General features: G+C 42.5%; 2 protein-coding genes across 2 annotated transcripts; both read left to right on the forward strand.

Moving 5' to 3' along the window:
* Positions 1-480: 480 nt before the first annotated feature.
* Positions 481-6,382, forward strand: LOC136519002 (shaggy-related protein kinase kappa-like). The gene is made up of 13 exons (XM_066512674.1): positions 481-855; positions 1,249-1,508; positions 1,847-1,945; positions 2,035-2,094; positions 2,183-2,455; positions 3,638-3,712; positions 4,514-4,570; positions 4,754-4,894; positions 4,967-5,017; positions 5,107-5,202; positions 5,563-5,646; positions 5,741-5,843; positions 5,982-6,382. Exons 2-13 carry the CDS (start codon positions 1,356-1,358, stop codon positions 6,068-6,070), a joined length of 1,281 nt encoding a protein of 426 aa, XP_066368771.1. The 5' UTR covers positions 481-855; positions 1,249-1,355; the 3' UTR covers positions 6,071-6,382.
* Positions 6,383-7,230: 848 nt separating this feature from the next.
* On the forward strand, positions 7,231-9,589 carry LOC136517743 (prohibitin-1, mitochondrial-like). The gene is made up of 5 exons (XM_066511387.1): positions 7,231-7,513; positions 7,630-7,746; positions 8,418-8,588; positions 8,693-8,905; positions 9,206-9,589. The coding sequence occupies exons 1-5, from the start codon at positions 7,340-7,342 to the stop codon at positions 9,398-9,400; spliced, it is 870 nt and encodes a 289-aa protein (XP_066367484.1). The 5' UTR covers positions 7,231-7,339; the 3' UTR covers positions 9,401-9,589.
* Positions 9,590-9,839: the final 250 nt, after the last annotated feature.

Genomic DNA, 9,839 nt, shown 5'->3' on the forward strand with positions numbered 1-9,839 from the left:
GTGTATGACCCAATTTTTAGAATGGGTCTTGTATTTGGGTCTGAGTTGTTGGAGATAGTCTAAGACCGTCTTCAACAAGAAACTTATATGGGCACCCAAATCCAAAATAGGTAATAGAGACAAAAAATCAGCCTCCAACAGATTACCTATACGGGAGACCCATTTTGGGTTGCCTGATAGACACAACCCAAATATGAGCATCATCTCTCCTGAAAACACATTTGCAGAAATGATTCTTTTTTGGTCCTGTTGTTGAAGAAGATGCCGAATAAGTATTGAATTATTTGACTGTAGCGCTACCCAAAGATTAAATAGGTCTTCTATTTTGGATGTTGTCGCTGGAGATAGTCTTACAAACAAAAGCCTGGTCAGTTCCTAGTCAAACTCGCATCCATCAGCCCCAGTATTTTTACTGCCAAATTGACTGCAGCAAGCATCACCAGCCTCAGATTTGTTGGCATCTGCATCTCCCCCACCTCCTCAGACAGTCACTCTCCCCTGCAACTTCCATGATCTCCCCCAATAAATTTCTCTGGTCCTTCCATGCCACGCCAATTCTTTTTTACCGGAAATGGAAAAGTTTGGAAGGACCCAACCCGAGACCAAGAGCTAGCAGCTGCCCTCCACTAGCTCACTTGCTCAGTTGCTTCCTCATGGCCTCACTCGCTCGCTCCCGCCACCAGCTTGCTTCAGAGTCCTGACTCCTAGTCGCCTTCTCCTCTCTCCCCCACCCAACCGACGCAAGAAACCCCAGGACGAGGCCAGAGCTGCTGCAGGAACCGTCAGACCGTGAAGAGCCCGCTGTTGATCTGCTGCAAGAGCTCGCCGCCGATCTCTGCTAGGTTTCAGTCTGAGGTACTGGCCATGGATTCTTTGATCCGAGTCCCCACCCTCAGAAAAAAAAAAAACTTCCTTTTTATCTCTTTTTTGGGTGCGGTTTTCGCTCAATTATCGGGAGGTATTGGACTTGGGACGGATTGTCCCGTTTATCCGAGAGGATCTTCGCTCCAATTTCGTGTTTGATCTATCACCATTTTGGAGAAAGCTGCAGCTGTTCATTCTTTTACTCAAGGGTTTTGCTTGATCTCTGTGTGGGGCTGGACACACTGATATTTCAACAGTAGCAGTGCTTCTAGTGTGTTCTCTTAATTGCTTGAACCACCTGCAGAAGATTTGTTGTGTTTTTACATCAAAATTATCCTGACTGAACTTTTTTATCATTCGGTTGTCTTTCATTTAATTTACCAGGCATTGGAATTGGCAAGCTGATCTTCCACAAAGCGATGAAACCGCACACTGACCTCGGTGATCTCGATTGAGCCCTACCAGTTACCACATTGCTGGAGCCTGGAGGTATGGCGTATTCTGGGCAGAGGCACGGTGGTGTTGGGAGCTCCTCGAGGCCAGGGAATGATTTCAAGGGGGCAGCCAACTCGGTGGAGTTTCTGGGTAGGGAGATGCTGGGAATGCAACTGAGGGGTGCCAAGCCGGATACAGATGATGAAAGGGTAGGTTTCTACTACTTTTTTATTGGCATATGGCTGAAATTGGTGTTAATGTTTTGGTCACTTCATCACCACTTTCAGTCAAATACGTGTACAAGTCCTGTCTTTTCCCTTATGTGCGGTCCTTTAATGTAGCATTGCATATTAGTGGATACAAAAAAGATGTAATCTCCTGTCCTGAAAAGGCACTGTTACATGTTATTGCTTCACGCTGTTACCACTTATACTGCCATGCCTATCTAGAGGATCAGAAGAAACTGGTGAATAAATTCTGCACTTTGTTTTGTTATATGAAGAGACTTAGTTTCTTTCTTTCTTCTTCTTCTTCCTTTTTTTTGCAGGAGATGGGGTCAAGTTCAGATGTGACTGATAGTTCTAGTAATGAAGCTGGTCATGTAATAGTGACTACAATTCGTGGGCGCAACGGCCTGCCTAAACAGGTGAGGGTAATTTTGCTTTGATTCTTGATATATATAATTGTTTGGAGGTAAAAACTATCCAACAAATAATGATATGTGCTGTGAAACAGTCTGTCACATACATCGCTGAACATGTGGTTGGAACTGGTTCTTTTGGGGTTGTATATCAGGTAAACAACCCACCTTTCTGTTTTCTGAACTGTCCTATGCCTAATTGATTGTGAAAAGCATATAACCATTTCATTATTAACTCTTTAGGCAAAATGCCGAGAAACAGGAGAAATTGTTGCCATAAAAAAGGTTCTTCAAGATAAGCGTTATAAGAACAGAGAGCTGCAAATCATGCATATGCTTGACCATCCTAACATCATCGGTCTTAAGCATTACTTCTTTTCAACAACTGAAAGGGACAAGCTTTATCTCAATCTTGTTCTTGAGTTTGTTCCAGAGACAGTAAACAGGATTGCAAGGCAGTACAACCGAATGAATCAGCGGATGCCCCTCATTTTTGTCAAACTGTACACGTACCAGGTCTGCCTTGACTAGGTGGTTTTTACTAATCATGCATGTTAAATGCTGTTTTTCCTTTAGAAATTTTTTCGCTCAGTTTTACCATTGATCTTCTTCTAGTTATGGCACTTCCTTTGCACACGATTAAAAAACACGTTTTCCCTATGCATTTTTCGAAATAGTAGAAAAAACATCTTAGAAGCCCTGACACACTTTTAGTATCATTTAGCTGATTTTAAATAAGACAAGGGTGATAGAGGAAAATGTGGGGTACTAGTTTGGTAGTGTTGTCTAATGGTCATGTGCATGCCACATGTTCCGCAATCAACCTTATGGATCATGGATTCTGTAGGACATTATTGTCATGTTCATTTCATTTGAAATAAACTTAAAATAATGGAGAAAATAGAGCATGGGTCCCCATGACTTATATATTAAATAGTCATATAGGGTCGCAAATCAAGATAATATACATGTATGAGTGTGTCTGTTCCCTGAAACTAAACATGTTAATACTTTAATGTACGTGCTATTTTGTAAAGCTAGAAGTGTGGTGACATTGGTATCTTATCTTCTTGGCATCCATATTTATGTCTTATCCTTCATCTAAAAAATATATATGCCTCATGTTTGCTTGAAGTCTATCTTCAACAGTAGCACTGTACTGGAAGTTTGGAACTGCTATTGAAGTTGCCTATCAATGATTCACATTGTTTGTTTCCATGAAGAATCTAAGATAAATATTATTGAGACATTTAAAGGCCCAATGGGGACAGCTTGTCAATTATCCTGTCTTTGGATTTATGTTCTACAACTTGCTTCCTATATGTTTAGAGTGCCCCGTTTGAATGATCACTTGGGTTTACGCTGCATGTCCACAGGGCATTTAAATGCCTGAGTTTAGTTGACAAAGTGACTTTAATCCACTCTTCAAGGACTAGTACGGGCCGTTTATTGTATGACTTACAATTAGTGCAGGCACGATTGTTTGCATGGCTCAAATCTTCTTTTGATTCATCTGTATTTTGTCTTTTATGACAGTGAGAATGATTGGTAATGTGTTTTAATATGATTCTGTTTGCTCCATACAGCTGTTGGAGTCAAACAATTTCCAGCTGCCTTTACTTACCTTTTAGTGTCATATCCAATCGCAGATTTCTGCTGTGCATTAATTTATCTAATTTGTCCTAAATCTCTTTGCAGATATGTCGAGCGCTTGCTTATATACATAACTGCATTGGCATATGCCACCGTGATATCAAACCGCAGAATGTTCTTGTGAGATATGAACCTCTTTCTTTTGTATAATGAATATGTTGTTTTGCATTTATCATTCACATTTGTTGGATGTTTTGTCGTTGGGATGGTATGGTAACACCATAAAATGGCAATTGGTTTGTACAAGTGGGACTGAATTTTTAGATCATGTGTAGCCCGATGTCATAATTATTAGTCAGTTCCACCCAACATCTATGGCACTTGCAGTTTGAAATTGGAAGCGTTAATCCACTTGTGCGTTATTTAGTTTCATATATAGGTGCTATCCCATGTGCATCATTTTATTGCTAGGTTGCACATATGCTGTTTTTCTTGTCAATGGTGCCTTCTCTTTTGGAACATTTCGTCATCATTTGTTTTTTTATAACAAGACTGGACAAAAACCATGCTCCCAGTTCCACAGATGTCAATTGCTTCTGTACATTGCACTAATGCGTATTGCTAAACTAATTTAAAATTTATTTGAGCAAACTGTGAGCCTCAGAAAGGAGCATGGAAGATCAATGCAACTAGATAGCTTGTTAACCCACCATGACTCCATAACCGCATAGATTAGAGATTGTTCGAGGAAGCAGGAGAAACTAAAACTCAAATAATTATACATACACTGACAATTGTAGAGTACATACAAGGTTTCCATAATTGCCTTGTTTTTCTGCATGTCTAAAGGGCTTTATTAATCTTGTCTCCTTTAAATGCTGAGGTAGCTACTGTTTTGCTACTTGACCTTTTCTTTACCTCAGGAATAGTGGATTATATATGTATGATGACTGATACATTTTGCTAATATTTCTACTGTAGGTTAACCCACATACACACCAACTCAAAATTTGCGATTTTGGAAGTGCTAAAGTATTGGTGAGTTATCTTCTAATTTTGGCCACTGGTAAATGCACAAGAATGTTATATATCAACACACACTACTTTACCTGGAAGAGTAAACAAACACACAGTTCCACACCACATGCAGGTGACCTACCTAGATATGGTACTTTTTTTTTATACATAAATCTCCATGATGGCATTTCTGCAAATATTCAGGTCAGAGGAGAGCCAAACATCTCCTACATATGCTCAAGGTATTACCGAGCACCAGAGCTCATATTTGGGGCAACGGAATATACTACTGCTATTGATTTGTGGTCAACAGGCTGTGTCATGGCAGAGCTGCTTCTAGGACAGGTCTGGCATGTTCAGTTTCCCTCCCTCTGCTTCTTACCTTTTTGCTTCTTCTGATAGCATTCATCCATGTAGCCTCTGTTTCCTGGAGAAAGTGGAGTCGACCAACTAGTTGAGATCATCAAGGTGATTTTCTTATGGTATCCATATCTCCACCGTTTTGCTACCTTCTTTTGCACCATGACATATTGAGGCATAGCATCTGCATCTTGCAGGTTTTGGGTACTCCAACAAGGGAAGAGATCAAGTGCATGAATCCAAACTACACGGAGTTCAAGTTCCCACAAATTAAAGCTCATCCGTGGCACAAGGTAATTAAATATACATGGAGATAATTTAGCTCTGTATCATCACAGTGATGTTTAGCTGGAATTAAGTCACATGCAAAATGGATGCTTGATATGCACAAACGGACACATTTATGCAGCTTAGTGCATACCTTTGGAACATGGATATTTCAGATATGTACATTATATGACTGTTGTGCTTTTAAATGTGAAATTTGCTGGAAAATTTTGATGTTTAGAATTCAAATAAACTGTTGTCGCTTACCATTACTGTTGAAGTCCAGCATGCAATCAATGTCCACATCACATACGCGCAGGCACAAAACTGAATGAGCATATTTTTCTCGTGATTCCTGTGTCATCTCAAGGTTCTCTTATATCCAGGTTTTTCAAAGAAGGCTTCCACCTGAAGCAGTGGATCTTGTTAGCAGGTTTCTACAGTACTCACCAAATCTACGGTGCACTGCTGTAAGGCCGCATGCACTTTTATGTTCTCGCCACTATCTATCTAAGATGATTCCTTGTGCAATTTCATTCTTCTAACTGATGAGTGGTTCTTCAGTTGGAAGCCTGTATGCACCCTTTCTTTGATGAGCTGAGAGACCCAAACACTCGTCTACCGAATGGTCGGCCTCTGCCGCCTCTCTTCAACTTCAGATCTCAAGGTAGCGTAGTTGTACTGAAACAGCAGTGTTGTTTTCTGTCAGTAGTTAATCTTCTGTTCCCTTAACATTTAGAAGTTAAACCTAGATGCTTCAAATACTGTTCTCAGCTAACTGATCAGATGTTTGCAATCCTGACAGAGCTGAAAGGTGTTCCCCCAGAAGTTGTCAAACGCCTTGTCCCAGAGCACTCGAGAAGGCAGAGTCTGTTCATGGCGCTACGGACCTAGTTTTCACCGGTCTTTTTGCCCCTTTCCCCTCACTGTTTGCCACCCTGAGGGAAGCATGTAAAGCTGTAGCTTCTCCTTTCCTTTCGTCCTTCCCTTCCTCCCCTTTCTTTCTTCAGAGTTTTGTGTGGATGAGATACACTACTAGAGCTGTGTTCCAGGATGTGAGGTTCAAGTGTGTGCTGTGCAGTTGGCTTTGAGGTTGGAAGTTTCGGTTGCAGTGTTGTGAGAGGCTTGTGAAGTTTTTGTCTACTTTTTCCATGCAATCTCTGGCTTGATTTTTTCCGTAAATTCTTTTGAACTGGCTTCAAGATTTGCGCCCTGTTCGTTTGAACTTGTTTGGCTTATAAGCCATGACTGAAAGTACTGTTGCCTGGTTTGGTATGAGAGAAAAATACTGTTCGTTGGCTGATAAGCCATGGCTTATAAGTCAAATACGATCAAACGAACATGCTGTTGGTTATGTGAAGCCTGTGTGCAGTAAAAGTTGTTGGGCGTGCGCCATATTCGTTGCGTCGTTGTAACTTTCACTCTTAATCTTCATACAATGATGTGCAAGCCTTGCTAATTCGAGAAAAAAAAAGGTAGTTGGATCATATGAGACACATTGTTGCATGAGAGTGAGTGATTCATTGGATGATGATGCCGCCATTCAGGAAAGAGGCTGCCAACTAGACACAGCCTGTTCGGTTGGCTGGTTCGTGAAGAAGTATTGCTAGCTGGTTTGTGTGAGAGAAAAATACTGTTCCGGCTGGAAATTTACGATCGTTTACGACAAGCCACAGCCAAACGAACAAGCTGACAGCTACTAGTGTTTTGTTTACCCAAATTACAGCCAAATTCAGTGCCTTCCTATTATGCAATGCGGTCACTACGGTTCAAAATCCGCTAAAATCAGATGAATTTCTCACAACCTCTCTGAGGAGAAATAAATATATAGAAAAATTTCCCGTCAATTTCCTCACGAGAAAAATAAAAATTATCAACTTTGCACCTAAGAAAGCAACGCTGAAACCATCTTCTTGCACAGCAAGACAAACCAGCAGCATCCTTTCGTGCAGCGGAGGAAAGAACCGGGCCCCGGCCTCTTCTCGACCGTCCGATCAAAGATCCAACGCCCACGATGCCCCCACCCCGCTCCACTTAAGCCACGCGCCTCCCCTCTCCTTCGTCTTCCACCTCCGTCTCCACCTGTACGCCTCCGCCATCTCCGACCCCAACTACTCAAAACCCTAGCTAAACCCCCCGCCGGCGACCTCCTCCGCCGGCGAGATGGACAGCCTCAAGGGAGCCAAATTGCCGAGCGCGCCGAAGGGCGGGAGCGCGCTCGTGAAGGTGGCGGTGCTCGGCGGCGCGGGGCTCTATGCCGTCCTCAACAGCTTCTACAACGTCGAGGGCGGCCACCGGGCCATCGTCTTCAACCGCCTCGAGGGTATCAAGGACAAGGTGAGGGCCATCTCGGCGCGCCTCTCTCGGTCGCGGCCGCGCAGTGGCGGCGCGATGTGTGTGAGCGTGGTTTTGACTGGGTGGGTTACCGATTTGCATTTCGTTCTCCGGCGCAGGTGTACCCCGAAGGAACTCACCTGATGATCCCGTGGATCGAGAGGCCGATCATCTACGACGTCCGCGCCCGACCCAACCTCGTCGAGAGCACCTCCGGAAGCCGCGACCTCCAGATGGTAAGTTTCCTTCTCGATTCCCCATTTACCTGTCCACTCATTTTGTAGTCAATGTACTGCTCTAGTAGCAATAGTTGAGATGATGTTGACTGCGGCTTGTAGTGATTTTTTATGGTTCTGAACTGATTGCTGCCCCTTGATATGTGCATGGATTTAATGGCTAATTTGGCAGTATCAACTTTGAACCCCTGTTCTGCTGCACCCATAGCAGTTCGTATAACGTACCCCTTGGTATTGGTCTTGGATCGAGTAAGATGTAGCCCATTGACTGCCAGTAACTGAATTGTTCATTTCAACTTGTATATTGTTGTGCATTAATCTGTTCTGAGGAGCACTTGAATAAATGTGATATGAGGTGTTGTTTCGGCTCTTTACTTAAACATTACAAAGCACATGATAGTTTGTGCAAATTTCTTGAACTTTTCAGAGCCCTTTATAGCCTTTTAATATTGCGAGTGAATCCAGCTTTGGTTCATCATATTCTTTGTCATCACCTTTTACCAAGTTCTGCTCATGTTTTGTTGTATTCTGAGAGATACTGTCCATGTGCGTCTGTCTTCGTGTGTATGTACTTTGCAATTTTCTTGTTTTTTCACTTCTGCCAAAAAGTACGTCAGCACTGTCATTCTTTTATATGTATTTGATTTTGATTGAGTTGGTAACTTGGGCAGGTGAGAATTGGTCTTCGTGTTCTTACACGACCCATGCCAGATCAGCTACCTAAAATCTACAGGAACCTGGGGGAGAACTTCAATGAGAGAGTTCTGCCTTCAATCATTCATGAAACACTCAAAGCTGTGGTTGCTCAATACAATGCCAGTCAGCTGATCACACAGAGAGAGGTACTATTTCATGTGTTTAGACATGTTCCTAGATAACAACTGTCTTGCCAGGATTGCAGTAGATTAGGATATGTTAACAATTCATGTATTCAATTCCAATGCAGGCTGTGAGCAGGGAGATTAGGAAGATTCTGACTGAGAGGGCCAACAACTTCAATATCGCTCTGGATGATGTGTCCATCACAAGCCTCAGTTTTGGAAAAGAGTTTACTCATGCCATTGAAGCCAAACAGGTTGCTGCGCAAGAAGCTGAGCGTGCCAAGTTCATTGTTGAGAAGGCCGAGCAGGACAAGCGCAGTGCAATCATCAGGGCACAGGTTAGTAGCTACCCTTTCTTGTATAAGCATGTCCTTTGTCTGGCTTGAAACAAGTAATTACAAGAAAAAGAAATGCAATGACTTCAATCCACTTCTATCGAGATGTTAAATATATGCCTGTAGTTTCAGTTTCTCATGCTGAAATATGCCTGTAGTTTCAGTTTTTCACGCTGAAAGTGTATTGACAGTGTTCTTTATGTCTCTGTAGTCTGTATGCAGTTGTGTATGTACCATTGCATTATTCCCTTTTTACACTGATGATTCTGAATCGCTGTCTGTTTGTGACTTGCGTTTGAACAGGGTGAGGCTAAGAGTGCAGAGCTGATTGGTCAAGCCATTGCCAACAACCCTGCTTTCCTGGCACTGAGACAGATTGAAGCGGCCAGGGAGATCTCCCACACCATGGCGGCCTCAAGCAACAAGGTGTTCCTTGATTCCAGGGACCTTTTGCTTGGGCTCCAGCAGCTGAATGTGGGGGGCAAACAAAAGAAGTGAAGTGATCGTCCAGCCCCAGGCCACCGTGGAAGAGAGTAGTTTAAGAGAAACACCGTCTTCAATATAGTTTCAGTCAATGGTTTTATCAGATACAGAATGCCAATGAACAAAGGTCGCCCCATGTTAGTCAACTTTTTTGCTGTATCTAGCATTTTTCGTAGGAATCACTGGAGGAGGATTGATGCTTGATTCTGCTTGTGCGACTATGCGATTGTTTCTGTCGATATTCTGGGAGCATGCTTGGTTCTGTGAAAGAGTGGGGCGGGAGGGTTCGTTTTATTATGCTACTGTGTATCACCCTATGTTTCTTTCTGCAACCATATATGATATATGCATCATAGTTACCAGAATCGCAGGAATACATATACAATTTAATTTAAATACTACTGATTGGTATAAGCAGATGAAGGAAGGTACAAAGTAAAAAACTATAACCTCA

This window comes from Miscanthus floridulus, chromosome 17, assembly GCF_019320115.1.
Source record: "Miscanthus floridulus cultivar M001 chromosome 17, ASM1932011v1, whole genome shotgun sequence".
Lineage (NCBI taxonomy): Eukaryota > Viridiplantae > Streptophyta > Magnoliopsida > Poales > Poaceae > Miscanthus > Miscanthus floridulus.

Bases quoted from the DNA above. Each gene is read 5' to 3' on its own strand.
- LOC136519002 (XM_066512674.1), top strand. From the start codon at position 1,356: ATGGCGTATTCTGGGCAGAGGCACGGTGGTGTTGGGAGCTCCTCGAGG. The intron at 2,095-2,182 runs GTAAACAACCCA...TTAACTCTTTAG, and splicing joins CTTTTGGGGTTGTATATCAG to GCAAAATGCCGAGAAACAGG. The intron at 3,713-4,513 runs GTGAGATATGAA...TTTCTACTGTAG, and splicing joins TCAAACCGCAGAATGTTCTT to GTTAACCCACATACACACCA.
- LOC136517743 (XM_066511387.1), top strand. From the start codon at position 7,340: ATGGACAGCCTCAAGGGAGCCAAATTGCCGAGCGCGCCGAAGGGCGGG. The intron at 7,747-8,417 runs GTAAGTTTCCTT...TAACTTGGGCAG, and splicing joins GAAGCCGCGACCTCCAGATG to GTGAGAATTGGTCTTCGTGT. The intron at 8,589-8,692 runs GTACTATTTCAT...ATTCCAATGCAG, and splicing joins AGCTGATCACACAGAGAGAG to GCTGTGAGCAGGGAGATTAG.